Raw genomic sequence first — 23,507 nt, 5'->3', positions numbered from 1 at the left:
GAAAACTACATTCAGCTTTCCTGCTATCCTGATTACTTTTTCGTTTTAAAGGGCTTCCATTCTTTTGTGAGGATAGTGCTTATGTACGTATGATGTGGAATTATTAGAGAATGTGGGACTGAGAAAAAACCACAGGTTCTAGTACCAATTTGACCACGATGTTCTCTGTGTGACCTTGTCTCTGCCACCTGCTCTCAGGCTAATTTACTTCAGAGAGGAGATATTACTGTGGGGGTAAAGTGAGGTGGAAAGACAGTGTACGCTCACCTCTGTTCCTTAGAGAAAAGATAGAATATAAATATAATAACGATTAAATACTGTGGAATTTCATGGACTCTTACAGCTTAATGAGCATTCATACCTCATTTTGATGCAATGGCAGACCCTGCATTTTCTCTGGATAATTTATTTTTTGAAGGGCCCGATGGAACACAAAAGTAAGTTGGACCAGTGGTTTGGTGAACAATACTTATTTTTGAGGGGGTTTGTGTTTTTTGTTTTATAATGAATACATGTTTTAGTAAAGAAAAAAATGATTTTTACCTTTACATAGTTTCAATAACAGTGTGTCTGTATCTTAGAATAGTCATTTTAGAAATAATTGATATCTCTAATTTTTATTCTTCACATTCCATTGAATAGAGTGGCACAAACCCAGATATTTGGGTCAATGGTAATTTCTTAATTTGTTAATGGGTGTATTACACGATTTATTATTTTCTTTGTTTTTTTTTCTTGAAAGCGTGTGTGTGTAACCACCAGAAATTCGCACAATGTTAATTGTGCAGAGGAGAGCATTTCGGAGTATTAGCAGTTATAGTGGTACAGTGGTATTATCCCACTGCATGCCAGATTCAAATTTAATCAAACTGGGTTAACAGAAGCCTTGCATTTTGAATGTAACACATTTTTAAAGTGTAATGTTAAGAGGGATAATTTAGAAGTGACACAGTGTCAATATGTTCTCTTGTGGTTTGTCATTAATTTGGTTGGAAGCACTTGATGTTTCTTGTTTCATGTTAATATACTGGAAACAGATATCTGGCAAATGAAGAGCCAACAAACTGGTATCTTGCACCTGTTCCATCTGCGTTCGAGATTTCACCTACTCAAGAACTACAAATGGAATTGGGGGAAAATAACAAAAAAGGTAGAATATTTCATAATTATTTTCGAAGGCTTTCTCAGCTGGGATCTGATGGTTGTTGTGGTTTTTTGGGGCTCTTCGGCCGTGTTCTGAAGGTTGTTCTTCCTAATGTTTCGCCAGTCTCTGTGGCCAGCATCTTCAGAGGACAGGAGTCGGAACTCTCTCTGTGCTCTGGTGCAGTTTCTTTGGATAGTTCTTTGGATAGATATGCATGTTGTAAAAGAAAGGAATCAGTTGTCCACAGTAAATAAAATATTTATTATAGGACACCTGAGGTTCAAGAACTGTCCAGGGACATGTTACTCAATACATATAGAAGTTTCCTCCTCTGTCAATGATAAGGCAGTGAGACTCAAAAGCAAATGAGATATATTTATGGATGGCATCAGCAGCAGGCTTGGAAGACACAAGAAAACAATTAGAACAATATGACGAAGTTTATTTTCCTTTATACAACTTTTATTGAATTGATGGATCATTAGAAGGCACCATATTTTTCTTGTTTTTGTAAAGAGCACACACAAAGAGAATTGACATGTCATCCTTTAAAAGCATTACTAAAGGATAACATTCTAAATACATATAAACCCATGTATTTTGCTATGAATTCTAACAATCAAAGCCTATTTTGAGTTCAATTCGGGCAGGTAAATAAAAATAATTTTCAGGCCAGCTGCCTGGAATCACTTCTATTGTTGCTCCATGACCTTGATTAATATGACGGCAGAACTTGTCAACTGCCTTGTAGAAACCCATCAGAAGACAAAGTATTAATTAATTTTCCAGGAGAAGATGGTGATGAAAGCGCCTGCTCAAAATTCAGGAAAAGGTAAGATTTTTTTTACCAATTATAATAATTCATCAAAATATCAGAACAATATTATTTTAGATACATTTGTCAAAGACTGAGTTTTTGATCTCTGAAATGAAAGTGCTTAATAGGGCTCACGGCAGTTGCGTTAATATTCTTTTGAATGTAAGAAAAACTGGGATACTTCCTCTCGGCAATGTTTTAATACAGTAATTAGATTTGCTCTAGGCACAACCCTTTTTTAAACAAGAATTTAAACACAGGATTTAGTTTATTACTTTAGTTAAGAGGTGACTTTTTACCATATGCACTCTTAAAATCCCACACAATGACATAGTCCTGTGGCATCTTCCAGATAAATTAATTTATTCAATTAAATTGTCACACAACACATGTATGCAATCCAGCTGCTTTAAACCAAAAACAACATTTTTACTTCTTTAATGAAAATGAATTTCAGTCTTAACCAGTGTGCTATTGCATACTAGCACTGTACATTTCAGGAATTTGTCTTGGAAGTCAACACATGATGTTAAGCTATGTAGAGTGGATCTGAAAGCCAACTAGACGATAATGAGCACTGATGCTCAGTCTAGTCCAAATGTCTATACAGCTATTTCAATATATATATATAATTATCTGGGATGTGTAGGAGCTAACTGATAGCATCTAACTGACTTTCAATTTGCCTTCATGTAAAGAAAATGTTAGCTTCTGAACTAGTTATGACAGTCATTTGTAGTTGATTCTACTGGTTACTTGTAACTAATTCCATTTTCTGATAATGAAGATACATCTAAATTATATTTTGATTATAGATTAGCAAGTGATCACTCCATTTGTGGTAGGAGAGTAAGTTTTAAACTTAGGACATGTCTGCCCTGGCATAATAGCTCACTATTTGGATTGCTTTTAGTGCTGTCTGGTTTAGAGCATTCATGTGTGTTTTGACTTAGAGCAATCCATCCCACTCCTTTCTGATACAGTGGTAGGGCTTACAGGGGTTTGTGTGTGTGTGTGTGTGTTTGTGAGTGTGATTTGGAGCACTCCTAATCAGCCTGTTCTGTAGCCTATGTGGATGGTTAGTCTGCAGCAAAATATAGCTGTGGGCAGTCTTATCTGAAGTTATAACCCTGTGATGTATTTGGTGGGTTGTGGCACTTGAAAGGGATGATGGAGAACCACCACGCCTGCTCTACTTTCATTTACTCTACTATTTAAATTTTTTAAAATATATTTTCCTATTGATTCAGTGTTATTCTAAATAAATGAGATACATTGGTGGTATTATATGTACCATTCTAGGTAGATGTATCACTCTTTTGCTGTGTCATTTTACTTTAAAAAAGAAAAGAAAGTTGGCATGGCCCGCTGAATGATGGTGCTGGGGAAGGTGCCAGGAAAGGGAGTGTCATTAATTGAAAAGGGAACAAGTTGGGGTGATCCAGAGACCTGTCTTGACCTTTCTTGTGGGAGGAAAAATGTCGATCAGTGTGAACAGAAGTGAACACAAGTGAAATATAAAATTGTTGTTGTTGTTTAGTCATTAAGTCATGTCCAACTCTTCATGACCCCATGGACCAGAGCAGGGGGACAATATAAAGCCTTGTCGTACTCCTTTCCCAATTTTGAACCAATCAGTTGTTCCATATACAGTTCTAACTGTTGCTTCCTGTCCCATGTATAGGTTTCTCAGGAGGTAGATAAGGTGTTCAGGCACTCCCATTTCTTTAAGGACCTGCCACAGTTTGCTGTGGTCCACACAGTCAAAGGCTTTTGCATAGTCAATGAAGCATAAGTAGATTTTTTTTGGAACTCTCTGGCTTTCTCCATGATCCAGCGCATGTTAGCAATTTGGTCTCTAGTTCCTCTGCCTCTTCGGAATCCAGCTTGTACTCCAGCTTGAGTGCAATTGAACGGTAGTTGGAGCATTCTTTGGCGCTGCCCTTCTTTGGGATTGGGACGTGGACTGTTCTTTTCCAGTCCTCTGGCCACTGTTGAGTTTTCCAGACTTGCTGGCATATTGAATGTAGCACTTTAACAGCGTCATCTTTTAAGATTTTAAGTAGTTCCACTGGAATACCATCACCTCTACTGGCCTTGTTGTTAGCCAAGCTTTCTAAGGCCCACTTGACTTCACTCTCCATGATGTCTAGCTCAAGGTCAGCAACCACACTATCTGGGTTATTCTTGCCACCTCTTCTTGATGTCTTCTGCTTCTGTGAAGTCCCTACCATTTTTGTCCTTTATCATGTCCATCTTTGCACAAAAGGTTCCTTTAACATCTCCAATTTTCTTGAACAGATCTTTGGTTTTTTCCCTTTCTATTATTTTCCTCTATTTCTTTGCACTGTTCATTTAAGAAGGCCCTCTTGTCTCTCCTTGCTATTCTTTGGAAGTCTGCATTCAATTTTCTGTAGCTTTTCCTATCTCCCTTGCATTTTGTTTCCCTTCCCTTTGTAAGGCCTCATCGGACAGCCTTTTTGCTTTTTGCATTCCTTTCCTTTTCTTTGGGATGGTTTTTGTTGCTGCCTCTTGTACAGTGTTACAGGCCTCCATCCATAGTTCTTCAGGCACTCTGTCCTCCAAATCTAGTTTCTTAAATCTGTTCTTCACTTCCACTGTACAGTATATTCATAAGGGATTTGGTTTAGATTAATTATACCTGACTAACCCAGTGGTTTTTCCTACTTTCTTCAGTTTAAGCTTGAGTTTTTCTATAAGAAGCTGATGATCAGAGCCGCAATCAGCTCCAGGTCTTGTATTTGCTGACTATATAGAGCTTCTCCATCTGTGGTTGCAAAGAATATAATCAATCTGATTTCAGTATTGCCCATCTGGTGATGTCCATGTGTAGAGTCGCCTCTTTTGTTGTTGGAAAAGAGTGTTTGTGATGACCAGCTTGTTCTCTTGACAAAACTCTATTAGCCCTTGCCCTGCTTCATTTTGAACTCCAAGGCCAAACTTCCCTGTTGTTCCTTTTATCTCTTGACTCCCTAACTTAGCATTCCAATCCCCTAGAATGAGAAGAACTTCTTTCTTTGGTGTCAGTTCTAGAAGGTGTTTTATATCTTCATAAAATTGTTCAATTTCAGCCTCTTCAGCATCGGTGGTTGTGCATAAATTTGAATGACTGTGGTTTTGAAACATCTGCTTTGGATTCGTATTGAAATCATTCTATCATTTTTGAGATTTTATCCCATTACAGCTTTTCCCACTCTTTTGTTGACTATGAGGGCTACTCCATTCCTTCTGCGGGATTCTTGCCCAGAATAGTAGATATGATAATCATCTGAATTGAATCCGCCCATTCCTGTCCATTTTAGTTCACTGATGCCCAAGATGTCAATGTTTATTCTTGCCATCTCCTGTTTGACCACATCAAGCTTCCAAAGGTTCATGGATCTTACATTCCAGGTTCCTATGCAGTATTTTTCTTTGCAGCATCGGACTTTCCTTTCACTTCCAGGCGCGTCCACAGCTGAGCGTCCTTTCGGCTTTGGCCCAATCACTTCATTAGCTCTGCAGCTACTTCTACTTGTCCTCCACTCTTCCTCAGTAGTATGTTGGACACCTTCCGACCTGAGGGGCTCATCTTCCAGCGTTGTATCTTTTAGCCTTTTGTTTCTGATCATGGGCCATTCTTCGCAAAGATATTGGGGTGGCATTGCCAATTCCTACTCCAGGTGGATTGCGTTTAGTCGGAACTCTCCACTATGACCTGTCCGTCTTGGGTGCTCCTACACGGCATAGCCCATAGCTTCCCTGAATTACTGAAGCCCCTTCGCTACGACAAGGCAGCAATCCATGAAGGAACTTTAACAGCAACTAATTACTTTTTAAAAATAATTTTACAGTCTCTGTGGGTATGGATGTCAAATAGTCTATTTTGGATGTTACCTGAGAAATTTATCATTCAGTGTCATATGTTTTTCTTCTCTTCCTTGTTTTTTAAAATCTATATTTAGCTGTTTTCACCCCTGGAATACAATAATTGTCTTGTAGTTCTAGACCCAGATATGTACCACTTATAGCGGTGCCACTACTTATGAACTTAATCTGTCCCAGAAGATGTTCTTAAGTCAAAACGTTCATAAGTTGAATCAGCATTTCCCATAGGAATGGATTGAAACCTGATTAATCCATTTGAGCTGTTTTTTGTTTGTATGTAAAGGCGCCTTTTGTAAGTCAAAGCATTAGTTCCCATAGGAACTAATGCAAAACTGATTAATCCGTCTCTACCACTAGGGGAAGATTTTTTTTTAACCTAAGATGATGTAGGTTAAAAAAAAGAGCAGGAAAGGAGGGAGGGCACAATGGGGAACAATTTTACACCAACACATTTTAAACCAAACACCTTTTAAACCAAACTAAGCACCTTTTAAACAAAACAAATTTTAAACCAAACCAAGCACCTTTTAAACAAAACAAATTTTAACCCAAACCAAGCACCTTTTAAACAAAACAAATTTTAAACTAAACCAAGCACCTGGGGAGCAGAGAGAGAGAGAGAGAGAGAGAGAGAGAGAGAGAGAAGACAATGGGGGAGGGGAGAGAGACTTGAGTCTAAACTCCATTTTAGAGCAAACCAACCAGCACAGACCCTTGCAGAAAGGGTCTGCAAGAGCCATCAGAGCACAGAAACATAACCCCCCAGCCCAAATCCAAGCTGCAAGGAAAGCATGGAGGAACCATTGCAAATGCACAGAAAACAAATGGAGCAGATCAGAAATGCACAGAGAACAAAGGGACAAGCAAGGGAAGCATGCAGGAATTATTGCAAAAACAAATGCAGCAGGTCAGAAATGCAAAGAGAACAAAGCAAAAAGCATGCAAGACACATCGAAAATGAGGAACCCCTCTGAAAAGCAACCAAACCCCCAAGACCCATCAGAAACGGGGGAACCCCCCCAAAAAACCCCCAAGACCCATCAGAAATGGGGGAAACTCCAAAAAGCAAACAATCCCCCATCAGAAATGGGGGAAGCCAAAAACCAAACAACCCCCCCAACACCCATCACAGCACAGAAACATAACCCCGCTAGCCAAAAACCACACTCCAAAAATACCCAGAACAGTTTTTTTAAAAGTATAAAGCAGCACCTTACCTTAGCAGGCAGCCTCTTCGGATCGCATACTTGCTAACTACCCGGCTGAAAAAGCTACAAAGAAGCAGCCTTGTGGCCACCTACAGTTAGCAATTTGAATTTCCCGCCCTTTTCTCCTGCCTTTTTGTGTTCGTAAGTGGAAGCAAAATTTTGCAAACGGAGCTGTTAGTAAGTCGAAATGTCCGTATGTAGGGGCGTTCATAAGTAGAGGCACTACTGTGTTAAACTAAATGTGTCCAATTAGCCTTTCATGTTGTCCCATCCAGGGCTGAATTAATCTCTTGTTTTGTTCTCATTCTCGTTCTCTCTCTCTCTCTCTCTCTCTCTCTCTCTCTGTGTGTGTGTGTGTGTGTGTGTGTGTCTGTTTGTGTGTGTGTGAGAGGGAGGGGAGGGAAATTGGAACACTGTCTAGTGTGGCTGAGAAGGCCAAAAGAAGAGTGATAATCCGAGAGAGAGAGAGAGAGAGAGAGAGAGAGAGAAGCAACTGGTAGACTGATCAATTTAGTTTGGTTGGGGAAAAGTTATGGAAACCCATAGATGTTAAGTGGTTTTTGTCAGGTGTTAGAAACAAAGTAGTGTAAGCAGTGATATATCATTACCACATAATTTGCATGTGTGATGGCAGAATAAATCAGTGAGTTACGTATGGCAGTCCGAATTCCCATCATGCCTCTTGGAAGAAGAGCTAGCCCGTGTAGCTTTTTGCAAGATACAGTGGTGCCTCGCTTAACGATTACCTCATTAAACGATGAAACTGCTTGATGAGCTTTTTGTGATCACTTTTGCGATCGCAAATGATGTTCTAATAGGAAAAATTTGCTCACGATGATCGGTTCCCTGCTTTGGGAACTGATTTTTTGCTAGACAACAATTTTAAAACAGCTGATCGGCGGCTCTAAAATGGCCACCCGGTGTGCAAAATGGCTCCCCGCTGTGCTTTAGGACGGATTCCTCGCTATACAGGCACTGGAAAATGGCCGCCCTATGGAGGATCTTCGCTTTACAATGAGGTATTTAGCCCATTGGTATGCATTGAACTGGTTTTCAATGCATTTCAATGGGCTTTTTCGTTTCACTTGACGAGGATTTCACTTATCAGGGATTTGAACGGAGTGAATTATCCTCATCAAGCAAGGCACCACTGTACATGGACCTCAACAGATGGGAAACCTTGACATCTGAGTGTTCAGCCTGGAGACAGGCGGTGCAGCATGGCCTCTCCCAATTTGAAGAAACACTTGTCCAGCAGGCCGAGGCAAAGAGGCAGTCCCAAAACCAGCAAAATCAGAGAGCTGGACAGGGGACAGATTGTATTTGTCTTCATCGTGGAAGGGATTATCACTGTTGTTTTGGCCTTCTCAGCCACACTAGACACTGTTCCAAGACCTCTATTCAGAGCACGTTGCCATAGTCTCTTGAGACTGAAGGATGCCTACATACATAGGCCCAGGGCACCCCAGAAGAAAAGGAATGGTGAACCACTTCTAACTACCCTATACATGGAAAACCCTGGAAAGGGTAATTATAAGTTGGAATTGATTTGACAGCATATTATTATTATTGTTATTATTGTTGTTGTTGTATACATCTACATACCTACTTCCTGTTGAGTCTTGTTGATTGGTGTCTGCTTGCACTATGGGAATGACATCACTGTCGGTGTCAGATTGTTGCTAATTAAAGGCTTCCTTCTGGAATTTCAGAGTGCACGCAATTTAATTGCACTGTGTATAAAGTGTGTGCGCTCTGAAATCACGAACGGCAGCCTTTAATCAGCAACAATGTGATGCTGCCAATAAATGTATTTCCAGGTGTGCTGGGAGTACTATGCAACAAGATTTCGACTACATTACAATCATTTCATATAATATACCCTGTTTCCAGGAAAATAAGATCTAACCTGAAAATAAGTCCTAGTAGAATTTTTCAGGATGCTTGTTATATAAGCCCTACCCCGAAAATAAGCCCTAGTTAAGTGAAACCCCGCCCTCCACCATTGTGTAGCAACCAGAAAAAGATGACATGACTGTAAAATAAAACATCCCCTGAAAATAATCCCTAATGTGTTTTTGAAGCAAAAATTAATATAAGACCCTCTCTTATTTTCGGAGAAGCAGTGTATTTTTTCATATAATATGAAAATATGCTTTTCCTTTCTTACAGTTTATTTAAACCAGCTAAGTATACATATGGAAATACAGGCAACATGGAGAGTGCCAATACCAAGAGAGGAATTGACACATGTGATGTAACTAACAACAAAAAGATGAACGTAGAAGGCCAGTGGAGAAATAATATGCAGATAGCTCAATATTCAGATTTTAGTGTAAATGATGTTATTTCTGCTTCTGCAAATGGAATTGAAAACGCATTCTCATTTCCTTGTGTTTCAAAGACTTCTTGTGCAGAAGGTAAATTACACATTTTCTTTGTAATTTTTCCCTACAAAAGGTATTTACAACATAGGCTTCATGCCATAACTATGAATAATGTATATTCATGAACAGAACTGTCGATGGAGTCAAGAAATACACAACAGTTAAATCTGCTCAAGTAATATAAAGTAAGAAGAACAGTAGTATTCATGTAGAAGGTCAGAAGCAAATTAGAAAAAAGAGAGATGTGAATTACAGAAAGGTACACCTAAGCCAAAGAAGACTGAAGTAATTATAATTGGGTGGAATTAAATGCATATCTCGGAGAGCTTAACGCTCTGCTGTTTGGAGGTCAGCCAGGGAAATTGATGAAAAGAAAACTATGCATTGTCTCATCACATCGTCCCTCTTTCCTTTACTTCCTCTATCAAATTAAATCCAGCTAAATTGCAGAAAATAAAAATCCAGCATTTCAAAAGCAATTCTTCCATCAGATTTCCATTCTGTTAGTAAACAGAGCTCTTTATTTATGTATTTATTTATTTAATATCCTTTCTGGGGGGAAAAGCATTCTAGCTGACTATGCAGTTTGAAGGTGAGATGCAGTTTGCAAAGGAGGAGCCACAGGACAGAACTAGCACACCTTTCTGTGATGGAATAAGCTCTTTCCTGTGAGATAGATTGGCATGGAATTTTTCCAGAAGCAATTAACTGGGTTTTATTCTGTTCTCTGCCACAGATTTCCTATGTATTGGCATGAATGTGGTTCATGACTTTCCTTCCTCCATTGCATATCTTGTGGATATGTTTACTGTAAGGTGCATAGACTGGCCATTGTAAAAAACAACATGCAGACATTTTAATTTAGAGTCTTCAAATTGATTCAGGACATTTTTCTACTAAGGGTATGAGTAGAGAGCAAGAAGGGACTGCATCTGATGCTCCATAAAGTGTTGCTTTGCTGGGAGCAATCCTTCTGGCCATGCAGGCATTGCTCCAGCCTGGCCCCCAAAAAAGCCCAGCTTGGGCATGGACAAGGATTGGACTGGTCTGTAATTACCTATGTATCATGTGACTTCTGGGAAGTAGCTCGCAGAAGACTGTGCCACAAGTGGTCTAAAATGTGAGCTATTTCCCCATCAGATCGCACCTTAAGATAAGTCTTCCACTCCAGTTCTCATGTGAAATGATTTATCTACCTGCAGTATGAGAATAACATCTTGACTGGTAATTTTATATCCGGTCCTTAGCATATCCGTTGGCTCCCAAGATCTATAATGCAAAAGATAGTTTTACAGAAATCAGTATTGGTTACCCAAATCTGTTGCCTCTTTCATAGCTGTAAAGATACTGGCTTGCATCTATAGTTAGCCATGTTACAGTCTAAAGTCATTAAATGTAAGGTGCTTATTTTAGTCACTACTAACTTGTCTCGTTGATTTTAGCAGGTCCAGTGTAAGCATTTTATTGATTTATTTCTATATGCCACCCTTTTCCAAATAATGGAACTCAAGGAGGCTTGGTTAAATATGAATCCAAACCATTATCTTTGAATATGTATTTTTATTAATACTGTTAATGAGTGGTAGACAAAGCAAACATTCATTCATTTGATAGGAACAACTGAAAAAGACTTGAAGGTTTTAAGGCCTGTGACTGAAATCCGTATCCTTTCATGTGCCTATATATACTGTATATATATTGCTAATATATAATTGTAAGCTGTAATGCTTTTCAATATGCTTTTAAAATTGACAAATTAATCATGTGGCTGTAGAATTCCTATAATAGGAGAGCAAATGGAACAAATGCATTTCTATATATATCTGTGATCCAGAGGATGAAAGGTGAGCACATCCATATTCTGTAATGGCAGTGATGGGGAACCTCTGGCCTGTAGCCATATTATCGAAGTTTTCTATCAGACCTGTAAGTTTCTTCTGTCCTGATGATAAGAGCTAAAATGACTTCTAATACCTGTTAAGATTTTGCAGGGAGATCAGAGTTTGCAACATGGAAGGATTTGCACAGAATATTTTACAGACTTAAATGTTTTGCATGGAACAGAAACTCTGCTTCACATTCTGTGGTGATGTTGCATGAGGCCATTACTGAGGTTTGCAGCCTTGGAGGCTGTGTACTGTATTGATTTGACTGTGTGTATTGATTAGGGCTTACTTCTCAGGAGGCATCCATAAAATTGAAGTGGGCTTTCCATGTCTGGTGGAAAAAATGTCCAGATTAGTAAGACCTGGGTCTATCAACCTTTCTTTGGTTTTGCACTATCTCCTTAACCCTGGTTGCTGCTAGAAAGCAGCCATGACACCCTTCCCAAATTAGAATTATATCCACAATTTCCCCCCTATTTCTTCCATATAGATTGGATTACTAAAGTATGGCTTTAGTGGCTATCAACAAAGGAAAATTATTAGATTCCTCTGCCCAAATATTGATTAATATTTGATATATTAATCAGTATTTTTGCATATAGTTTTATTTGTTTTATTGCTTTATTTCTGTTTCCCCAAGATGTCTGTTTTCTCCTTTGTAGGTAGCCACTAAAACCATACTCTAGTAACTCAATCTATATGACAGAGAGAAAAATTTTTGTGTGTGTTTGTTTGTGTTTTGGCTTTTTTTTACAGCTTCCAATATTTGAATATATTCCTGTACATGTCCACAAGCTACAAACTCTTCATTCAGTTAGTTTTCAGACAAATGTATCAAAGAAGAGGATTATTGGTTAAATCTAGAATCTAGATTCCAGATAGGTGTTTGAATATAAGAGTTAAAGCCATTTCAAAAGAAAAATTTCAACTCCTTAATATGACTTTAAGCTACCCAGTTTAGAAGTATTTTCAAGGAGTTCCCTTATTTTAATTATATTCAGTCCAAGGCTCTGAATGATGTAAGTATGGCTTGATTTCAGCATTCTGGTTTTATATTTTTATTTTTACATTTAAGGTAACATATAAAGCAGTAGTATTTTGTTGCCACTTTCATTAAATTAGCCCATTGATGTCTCATTCCCACAAATCAGTCTACAAAGCCATGCTAAATGGACTTCAGCACCAGATAGCCGTCTGCTATAGTCTGAAGAAATCTCCAGTTCTTGCTGCTTGCTGGAGGTTACAGAATGAAGGAATATGGGATTAGGAGTTTGTTTCACTAAATATTCTAGAAAAAATTAATATGAATTCATGACTGCAAGGCTATCCAAAGTTACCTGTGAATAAGCTTTGCTGAACACAATTGAGAGCCATTTCTGAATCATTTTGCATAAGGAAAGTGTGTGAAACATTGCACCAAAAACTATTATAAACTGCTGTTTGTTCAAAGTGTTATGACTAGATTAACTCACTGGAATATTTTCTGTAGTCTTCTAATTTCTGTAGTCTTCTAATTAATATAACAAGTCTATAATTAATTAGCATAGGATTACTTTAAACCAGGTTTGCGGTACCTGTGGCCTATCAGATCTTGTTGGATTATAACTTTCAAAATCCCAGATCATTAGCCATGCTGATAGGAGTTGGAAATCAGATTTAATGTGTTAGCACTGAATTATTTTCATGTTAAAAAGGAGTAGAAGCAAGCTGTGGCATCTAATTCTCTGAAAACTAACATGCCAGGACACTGGAGACACTCTGTGCATGCTCCGCACCCACAGAACGAGTGCATTGTGCCAGAAGCATCACTGGGAGACACTCAGTTTAGTGATGTCTTACTTGCTTACTTACAAAAATTAAACCAAAAGATTGCTCTGTAAACAGAGCAAAAATGAGTTGAAGCAATTTAAGCAGTGTGAAAGTACCTACCAGATTACATACCATGTAACTTTACAGCGATTTTAAAAAGTCAGGACTGGAATCCATGTAAATTAGCTGTGTCACCAAGTCCCAAGTTTGATTTTTCTTCTGTGGAACATGAAAGTAATGAAAGTAATGTTAATGTGTGAAACCTAAGACATTGCTACCAAACTTAGCTTATAATATATGGATAAAATTTAGAATTTAATTTAAAAATGTTACAGGACAACAAACCTCACTATGTATTTTTAGTGGTAGGCTACTGACAGTGCTATCGTCTTCTATGTGTATTTTTCACTTTTTGTTTTTTTATTAGCAATGTGTCTACAAGCTTTGCTACATAATGGTGTTACCTGTCCCATGTGTTCTATGTAATTGCCTAGTAGCAGATAGCAAGGAAAAGTTATGCTTCAGTTTTACCTTTTTTGCCCTTGTGCAAAGTAAAACTTTCACATTGATCCATAGGAGTGCAGTTTTAAAAAATGAGCAGGACTGTGTTAACTATGAATTGGTAGTACTGTATGTGGATGTATATAAACAATAAATTACTGTGGCTACATTTTGGCAAGCACATTAATCAAGATAGATACACCTGACTCTTGAGCTACATTTACAATTTGTTGTTCTTTTCCAGCTCCTTTATACAGACAGAAATTTTGTGATCTGTGCACCAACTGGTTCTGGGAAAACAGTAATATTTGAGCTTGCAATTACCAGGTTATTAATCAAGGTGCCAATGCCTTGGTTAAATATTAAAATTGTTTATAGTAAGTATGCCATATGTTAAAAGGTTAGTGGTCATTTGTGCTCAGAAGGTAAATGATTATTCATAGTCAAGAAAAAAAACTTCATTTCCTTCTTGGTGTACATGAGTTAGACTTTTGTGGCTGAAATCCTTTGCTTAGTATGGTAAGTTTCACTAGAGTAGGCCCATTGAATCAGTTGGGATTTGGTAAGTCAACTCCTCTGTTGGTTTCATTGAATCAAATGGGCCTATTCTAATTATGACTTACTTCAGTGCAGTAAGATACAACTGAAGTAGGCCCATTTGATTCAGTGGAACTTACAGAGCAGTTGACTCATCAAATTTCCACTGATTCAATGGGCCTGCTCTAGTGCAACTTACTACTTTAAGCGACAAGATTTCAGCCAGTGTCGACTTATCGTAAGCAGCAAATGTATGTTCATGACTTGCTCTGCATTTTTAATTTGCTTTACATCACTGATGTTGTTCTCAATCATTCTTCAATAGAAATGGGCACAATCTGCACTTTGATATTTCAGCATGGTTTGGTGGATTGGGCCCATAGGTGTTGCATAGGTGCCCTGGATTCCCTGCCCTACCTCTTTCCCTGGGAAGGAGGAGAGGATGGGGCAGTGAAGCCCAGGGTGCTACAGCTGTGTGAGCACCTGTAGGAGGAGGTGGAGTCACTCAGTTCTTCAGTACTCTCAGTTTCAGATCTCCTTGAGATTATCGTAGTCTTGCTCTATGGATATAGTTTCCATTTCTAGTTCTATACAGCCATTGTTTTTGTTTTGTGTGTGTTTTGCAGCACAACTCCCTTTTTCTCCATGTCTCTCAGGCAGGGCTGCATGTCAGAAGATAATGCAAGGTTTCCAACACACACACCCATGCCATCATAAATCTATTGAAGAAGAGCATTTGCATGCACAAAGGAGATACATAATTCTAATGTCCTTTTCTGCATTCTTCACTTTTACTTTTAACCCAGTTGGAATTAGATAAAGAGAACATGAATTATAAGCAAAAAGGATGGGGAAAAACAGCTTAATTTTTCAGTGAATGACTAAGAAGCGCAAGAAAAATTGAGTATGCCCTGTCTATCAGTTCTTAACTGCTAATCACTTTCCAGTGCCCTCTTACTAAGATTGGCTGCAGTTTCCTTATGTTTAGGTGTCAAAGATAGGGATGTGATTCAGACAGACTGGAGTGAGCAGTCAGGGTCTTAAGGGGCAGCTTCTTAATGCAACCAGACTATATATCAGGAAGGCAGATCACAATCTGTGAGGTCAAAGGCAGAGCCACAATCAGAATCCAGTGGAGAACCAAAGGGCTGAAGTAAGGTGAGGAAAGGCACCAGAAATCTGCTACTACTGCTACACTTGGTGCCAGTTGTTTAGACTAATGAGCCACCTATAAGAGACACACTTTATATTACACATAACCTGTCATTAGACCTGAAATTATGACAGTGTTCATGAGATGCAATTGAGACAGTATTTTAATCTCAGTGAAGTCAGATTTACAAAGGCAGCAAGTTTATAGCCTAAAGGCCAGTCACAAAACAAAGGAAGCTAATTTGCAAATTACAGGAGGGGAGAATTGCCACAATCACATTTAAGGCATTGCTCTATTAGTTGTGGATTAGCCATCTCTTTCTGCTAACTAGGTCAAAGGATGTGGAGAGCACTTTCATTTTCTTGCATTTTTTCCTGTCCTAGGTAATAGAATCCCAGTCTGCAATTAAAGGGTGCTGGCCATTCCTTTTAAAAACCTGCCCTTCCATTGGTTTCAGTGTGTGTGTGGGGGGAGAAATATGCCATCTCTAAGGCTTTTTTAAAATCATTTCTTGCTCTTTGTCAGGAGGGCTTTGGATCCAATAAGTCTTTCTCCAATTCCCACCCACCCTATACCTCTAATAAGATACCTCTTAGGCCTGCTGGTGGAAAAGATGTGGCATCAGAGAAGGTGGCAACATCAGCCACCCTTCTAAGAAATTTAAGGTTGTCTCTTAAATTTTGAATAATTGCAAAATTAATAAGAGCCATAGATAAAGATTTTGCCTAATATAAAAAAGCCGAATGCTGAGAGTGATGTTCATAATTATGTAGAGTGCACTATTAAGGCCTCCATGGGGCAATAATTCAGATAGCTACTGAAATAGTTGTTGAACCTTTTTCCAAGATAAGTCTCAGATAAATACAGGAAAGGAGATCTTCACATGCAAGAAAGGAGTTAGAGTTAGTTTTACATAAAAACCCAGTCATTCTAAGCAACAGGTTTGGAAACCTATTTAAACATGACTTGTTTTCCCCTACTACTCTGTATTGTTTTTAGTGGCTCCAATAAAAGCTCTCTGCAGCCAGCGTTTTGATGACTGGAAAGAAAAATTTGAACCCGTTGGACTCATATGTAAGGAACTAACAGGAGATACAGCGATGGATGATTTATTTGAAATACAGCATGCCCATATTATCTTGACTACACCAGTAGGTTTCATAATACAACTGGTATCTCTGCTTTCATGGAGATGAAGTGCTAACAAATGTCAGCTTGGCTGGGATAGTACTGTCAAATCTGTGTTAAATTCAGATGACGGGGTGGCCCACGTGGTTAGGGCATTCTTGGTGAGCCCTTCTATATCAACATGTCCTATTATGCTTCAGCAAGATTTGGTTGCATTCTGACCAAAAGACAGACTGACCTGTGGCTAAATCCTTTCCCCATTACATAGTTAACCATGTATGCTCTAGTCCAGTGGTCCCCAACCTTGGGCCTCCAGATGTTCTTGGACTTCAACTCCCAGAAGCCTTCACCACCACCTCTGCTGGCCAGGGTTTCTGGGAGTTGAAGTCCAGGAACATCTGGAGGCCCAAGGTTGGGGACCACGGCTCTAGTCAATACGGTGCTGTGCCCATGTTTCACCCTTGAGTTATACTCTGTATATGCTCATTGACCCTCTCTGTCTTCTCGTCACAGCTGTATGTGTTTAAATTATCTTGATCAGTAGAGGTATTTTAATAATAGTTATAGATAATCATAATCACAAAACAATACTTTCAAAAAAATCTATTAAAATTAGTGAAGAAATGGTAGTAACGGATTGTATCACTATAATGGCATTTTTTGTCTTTCCCAAGGAAAAGTGGGATAGCATGACTAGAAAGTGGCGAGATAACTCTATAGTTCAACTAGTGAGACTGATTCTCATTGATGAGGTAAAGTAATAATAAATTATTTAAAGTATGATTGAAAACACGGCAAGTTATTTCATGTGTATACATTTTATTCTGTAGGTTCATGTTGTAAAAGATGAGAGCCGAGGTGCTACCCTTGAGGTTGTGGTCAGCCGAATGAAGACTGTTCAGTCATCTCTTTTATGTAGTTCTGACGATCCTGACTCAATCCTTCCCATGAGATTTGTGGCCGTTTCTGCAACAATCCCAAATGCAGATGATGTAAGAATGTTAATAGAATTAACAATTAACATAATAGAATTTTACTTGTACTTTAAAAAAAATATTTTCCCCTTTGATTTTTTCCTCCCTCCCTTCACACACACAGAGTTATAGACAAAATGAGAAAGATGTTGACATTTATCCATTGATTTCCTTGTTGTGACAGTTTGAATTAAAAAGTCAATATTTGATAGGCAAACATAGGTCTCTCCTTTTTATTAATTTCCACTTAATGAATACAGATAGAACCTGCAGCACTGGCAACTTAATTAGTTTATTCTAGAATATATTGATGGGTCACACAGCTCTGTGTTAGAGCACATGCCTTGATTGTTGCAGACCCCACTTACAGTTCTAGCACCATAGGAAAAGGGAATTAGGAACCTAGGGCTAGAAAAGACCTTCCTGAAACCTTAAAGAGAGAATAATACTAAGAGAGAGATCAATACTGGCATTTACTTGAAGTTTTGTGAAGGTTTGATTTTTAGTTTCAGTCAGTCAGAGCTTTTATTGGCATACAGAAAAAATCACATATACAAGATATCAGACTATTAATTATCTGGATCTACAAATTTATTTGTAACATGCGCTGGATTATGGAGAAAGTCAGTGAGTTCCAGAAAAACATCTACTTCTGCTTCATTGACTACGCCAAAGCCTTTGACTGTGTGGACCACAACAAACGATGGCAATTCCTTAAAAGAAATGGGAGTGCCTGACCACCTTATCTATCTCCTGATAAGTCTATATGTGGGACAGGAAGCAACAATTAGAACTGGATACGGAACAACTGATTGGTTCAAAATTGGGAAAGGAGTACAACAAAGCTGTATATTGTCCCCATGCTTATTTAACTTATATGCAGAATACATCATGCGAAAGGCAGGACTGGATGAATCCCAAGCTGGAATTAAGATTGCCAGAAGAAATAGCAGTAACCTCATATATGCAGATGATACCACTCTGATGGCAGAAAGTGAGGAGGAATTAAGGGATCTTGTAATGAGGGTGAAAGAGGAGAGTCCAAAAAAACGGTCTGAAGCTCAACATCAAAAAACTAAGATCATGGTCACTGGTCCCATCACCTTCTGGCAAATAGAAGGGGAAGATATGGAGACAGTGACAGATTTTACTTTTTTGGGCTCCATGATCACTGCAGATGGTGACACCAGCCACGAAATTCAAAGATGCCTGTTTCTTGGGAGGAAAGCGATGACAAACCTAGACAGCATCTTAAAAAGCAGAGACATCACCTTGCCGACAAAGGTCCATATAGTCAAAGCTATGGTTTTTCCAGTAATGATGTAAGGAAATGAGAGCTGGACCATAAAGAAGACTGCCCGCTGAAAAATTGATGCTTTTGAACTGTGGTGCTGGAGGAGACTCTTGAGAGTCCCCTGGACTGCAAAGAGAACAAAACTATCCATTTTGAAGGAAATCAACCCTGAGTGCTCACTGGAAGGACAGATCCTGAAGCTGAGGCTCCAATACTTTGGCCATCTCATGAGAAGAGAAGATTCCCTGGAAAAGACCCTGATGTTGGGGAAGTGTGAAGGCAAGAGAAGAAGGGGACGACAGAGGATGAGATGGTGGAACAGTGTCATCAAAGCTACCAACATGAATTTAACCCAACTCCGAGAGGTAGTGGAAGACAGGAGGGCCTGGCGTGCTCTGGTCCATGGGGTCACGAAGAGTCGGACATGACTTAATGATTAAACAACAAATGCAAATTTATTATGTCTCAGTCTGCAGATCCTCACTGCCTGGTTCAAAAAGGCTGCCACCTTCTCCACTATAACTGAATCTTCTCTTGACAGAATATGCCTAAGTGTGAAAATCACTGTTGTGAGAAAAGGATTTCATATTTGTTCACAGTCACTGTCCCAAAACCAAGGTGTGCTCCCCCCCCCCAGTGCTGGGATGAGGACTAGGACTGTCAGTCTCAAAATCCCCAGTAGAACATCAACGTAGTCCTTGCTGAGAAAATCCCAGGCCAAAGATCCTCAAACCATTTTTTACATCCCTAGGCCCTATCTTTGCTTTCCTATAGGCTTTGGTGTTGTAGCAAGATAAGAGCAAAGGGGACAGTGGTGGTGTAAGAAGAACTGGGCTTACCCAAGTCTTATTTGCAATTATTTCAAGAGGGATGCTTTCCTTTCTGCCTTCTGGTTGTCACTGTTGGAAGTGGCTGGATGCAACTCAGTTGATATTCAAGAAGATGCACATACCTTTGCATGGAAAGAGGAGAGAGAGAAGACTTCCTCAAGTTTCTTAGACTATCCTTTAGCTCCTCTAATCTTCCTTTGACCTTAGATTCCTATTCCTGAGATTGCTGATATCATGTCCTTCTCACACCTCTCTCTTATGCCTGCAAGGGGAAGACATCTTGTCTTTGTTCTCCGGAGATGGAATTGGCAGCCATGGTTGCTAACATCTCCACCTTAGTTTGCTAGAAGTCCTTTTATCACCTTTCCTATTCCAAGTGCATGTCTCTAACAAACACAAGCTTCTTTTTATTTTCTTAGAAAAAATGTGGATATGATTCCTTCACAAAGGGGGAAATGTAGTCAGGAAATCATTCTGAGTCTCAAAGTATTGCATCATAAATTGATGTTAATCCAGTATTTCAGTGTGTACTGTCCAACAGTCACGAAGGGACAATTATATTGGCCCTTCACTCTGCAATTTGTGTCAGATTTGGCACAGATGAAATCAAATTAAAAACTGGTAACTATGTGACATAAAGCTAAGCATGGAGAAGCTTGGTGGGGAATTGTCTTTCTTAGTTTAGCTGGTGGAGGTGTTTTTATTTTGCTCTCATTCAACTGACATCACTTTTCTGTGCTTTCTTCCCTCTGATCATCTGAACCCATGCAAAGAGCAGCTGCAGAGGTGTCAGTTTCCTTCAACTGACTGAACATCTGTTGTCTCCAAGCAGTGTTTCTTTCTTTTTTAAATGGTCTTCAAAGTTTGCACTAATTCCAATAAGCACTATCTCACCTCAGGAAAAAATAAATAGAGAATGTAACCTCTCCCCTTACTCCAACAACAGGAAAAAAGCCACCAGAGAAAGTGGCAGAGGAGTAAAGTGGTCATTTTGCTCTACCCTTTGCAAGAGATCACACCGCTGCTCCCCAAGAACAGAGGTTACAAATGGGGTAGAAAAACAGGAGCAGGTGATACTTTTAATCAACCATTAAGAATATATACCTATAAAAACAACAGCAAGCTTTCAATAATAAATCATCTTCTTCAAGTCTTCTGATGGATAGTTCCAAACTCATGTGCTGTTACTAATGTCCCAAATTCCCACGGCTGATTGTATAGAGGCCATCTTAGCTTCTTAGATGGAAATAGCATGCATGTTGATTTCAAGCTTCTCCACAGCTAGCAGTTTGGAATTTATGGCCCATCTCTTAAAACAGAGGACAGTCAAAGGCCATCTGCGTGCCCCCTCCCATGTATTTCTCCTGCTTCAATGGGCGCTACTCATGTACAGGCCGGGTAGGTGGGGCTCGTCAGCCATGGAAGGCAGCCCATCTAGGAGAAGGAAAACTCCGATTTCAAACCTCCACTGCCTTGTGGCTATATCCACTCATGGAAAAGGTCTCAGGAGTTAACCTCGAGGCAAAATCCGGAGCTGGAGTCCCGAAGGCAGCATGTGTCGTTCTGCCAACTCCTGCGACATTGCTGGAACCAGTTGTATTGGCTCTTGCCTTTCCATTGGACCATTTCAGCAATGTGGAGAGGGGGAATCTGCTGCTTGGGTAACAGCCTATCATCCATTTTACCTTACCCGGGCTTCATGCTCTGGAGAGGACACTCCTCGATTCAGAGCATGTTACCATAGTCTCTCGAGACTGAAGGATGCCTATACTCATGTACTTATCCTGCCTCAGTGGGATTGCTGCAACATCCTGCTGGTACTGTTCGGAGGTGGGTGGGTGCCCACAAGATCTCTGCTACTGTTTGCACTCTTGCAATGCACTTCCCCTGGATAATTACTGTTTTCCATGTGAACAATTAAAGCAGTGTCAACAGTGAAGGACGGCACAAAGGTGTTGTAGAAAACACTGAATCAAACAGAATTAATTTCCCAGTGTAGCTGCATCCTTTGTATCCAGTTGATTTCCCAGGCTGGCCAAAGACTTGGATGGATTTGGCCATTGTTTTTCCATTAGAGATTTTTTTTATCTATTAAATCAGTTAAAGAGAAGTGTAAAATGGAACTGAATCTGGCTACCCATCAGTAGGGAATGCATGACAACTTGTGTTTTATGATGTCATGCTTTGTGGATATTTCTGAGACGTTCCTAGTTCTTATTTCAAACTATGATTTAAACTTAGATTTTCTTACATAAATTAAATGTTTCTTTTTAATTATAAACCTGTACCACAGGCCTTTTCACTCTTGGCCCACTTGTGTTTCTTTTGTGTTTATACACTGGTGGAAATCTTTGTTTTCCATAAGTATTAAGATTTGGTTCTTTGATGTGGATACATGCAGGATTTTTCACTTTTTCTCCAGTGTAAAACATTAAGTAGATTTTTACTTAGCGGTTTTATGAGTTTGAGGTGAGAGGAAGGCTGTAGCAGGCCAGAAAAGTAAGAGGATATTCTGCTTCCTCATCTGGTGACCTTCTCCTTTTTATACCACCTACCTTGTGAATAATATTACCATCTTTTGCAAAGATGTATAAGAAGTTGACTGAAAAGTAGTTTGTGTAGCTGTTTTACAAGGAAGGGAACATTCTTCATGAAATGTATTTCCTTCTATTGTTTCAGTTGAGGACCAGGAAATACTAAGTCATATGTGCCAGTTCAGCATGCGGTGACTTTATGTGTTCATATAGATAATTTCTGAGTTTGCACTGAAAGCCAGACTGTTTCGATGCTACTGAGAACTGAAGCTGCACTTCAGTTCTAATAAGGAATATTTTAACATTTACTTATACAGTATTTATAATTTATGTCCCTTAGCTTGTAATCATTTCTTCTGTCATTTTACTATATTGTAACAACTGAATATTAAAGAGAAAGTACACCTTTTTGTGTGTAAATAACATATCTCCTGAGATCATAGCAGTGGGAAATATTTATTGTATAGGCACTCTTTTGTCTTATATTATCTGAAATAAACCACAGTAAAATAGCAGCTACACATTTTATATTTGTAGTGGAGATGAGTAGGTTAAATAACTGATACTGATAACTGATACTGTACATTATACCTAAAAGTATTTGTGGAGTTCCAGTGACATCACTGTAGCTCAATATGAGCAAGGACTTCAGCCCAGGGCACTCTTCCCAGCTTCAATTTTAACATGCCTTCTTTTCTCTTTAAAGATTGCAGAATGGCTTTCAGATGGCAAGAGGCCTGCTGTATGTCTGAAAATAGATGAAAGACACCGACCAGTGAAGCTTCGCAAAGTAGTGCTTGGATTTCCCTGCAGTAGCAACCAAACGGAATTCAAATTTGACTTGACACTTAATTACAAAGTAGCTAGTGTTATTCAAACATATTCTGAACAAAGGCCAACTCTTGTGGTACATATTGTGGCTTTCCTATTGTGAATATAATGACGTTGTACACCTCCTAGCTTTATTAGTAAAACAGCTTATTTTATTGTTATTCATAGTTCTGTGCCACCCGGAAAGGAGTACAGCAGGCGGCTTCTGTACTGGCAAAAGATGCTAGATTCATTATGAATGCAGAACAGCAAAAAAGGTACCTTTTATAATGTGAACTTTCCCCTGATGTTTGTTATCTATTTCCAGTGACACAGGTGCAAAAATCATAGGTTCTGATAAATTTTCAAGAGCTTGTAATAAAATCAATAGTTTTTGTAGCTTATCAGCTCTTGGGCTGCATAGACAATGATGTCCCTATAGTAATTATGTTTATTACAGTGATTATGCCAAGGATGATTCTCATATTTGTTTTTAATGTGATTATTTGGAAAATGAATTAACAATGTTAGTGCTTGTCCTTAATATGTGATTAACCTATGTTTGCCCCATGGGTATTTAGAATTAAGTCTTTCCTCTGTGATTTGG

At 39.0% G+C, this 23,507-nt stretch overlaps 1 protein-coding gene and 1 long non-coding RNA gene across 2 annotated transcripts in view; one reads left to right on the top strand and one right to left on the bottom strand.

The window, feature by feature from the left end:
• The first annotated feature begins 375 nt into the window (after positions 1 to 375).
• Positions 376 to 23,507, top strand: part of HFM1 (helicase for meiosis 1) — a 71,279-nt gene continuing 48,147 nt past the window's right edge. Inside the window, exons 1-12 of the mRNA XM_078391754.1 lie at positions 376 to 437; positions 1,038 to 1,150; positions 1,877 to 1,976; positions 9,230 to 9,477; positions 11,059 to 11,106; positions 12,279 to 12,349; positions 13,885 to 14,017; positions 16,330 to 16,481; positions 17,133 to 17,210; positions 17,289 to 17,450; positions 22,797 to 22,997; positions 23,090 to 23,178. Of these exons, the coding sequence (XP_078247880.1) occupies positions 376 to 437; positions 1,038 to 1,150; positions 1,877 to 1,976; positions 9,230 to 9,477; positions 11,059 to 11,106; positions 12,279 to 12,349; positions 13,885 to 14,017; positions 16,330 to 16,481; positions 17,133 to 17,210; positions 17,289 to 17,450; positions 22,797 to 22,997; positions 23,090 to 23,178 (1,457 nt within the window). The remainder of the gene's footprint in view (positions 438 to 1,037; positions 1,151 to 1,876; positions 1,977 to 9,229; positions 9,478 to 11,058; positions 11,107 to 12,278; positions 12,350 to 13,884; positions 14,018 to 16,329; positions 16,482 to 17,132; positions 17,211 to 17,288; positions 17,451 to 22,796; positions 22,998 to 23,089; positions 23,179 to 23,507) is intronic.
• On the bottom strand, positions 17,154 to 22,833 carry LOC140706688 (uncharacterized). Its single transcript, XR_012086496.2, has 3 exons — positions 22,682 to 22,833; positions 19,566 to 19,678; positions 17,154 to 17,424 (listed from the first exon to the last, which is right to left on the bottom strand). It is a non-coding gene; the product is annotated as an uncharacterized LOC140706688 (long non-coding RNA).

Source organism: Pogona vitticeps, chromosome 4, assembly GCF_051106095.1.
Source record: "Pogona vitticeps strain Pit_001003342236 chromosome 4, PviZW2.1, whole genome shotgun sequence".
Taxonomy (NCBI): Eukaryota; Metazoa; Chordata; class Lepidosauria; order Squamata; family Agamidae; genus Pogona; species Pogona vitticeps.
This window is presented reverse-complemented; position numbering and strand designations above follow the sequence as displayed.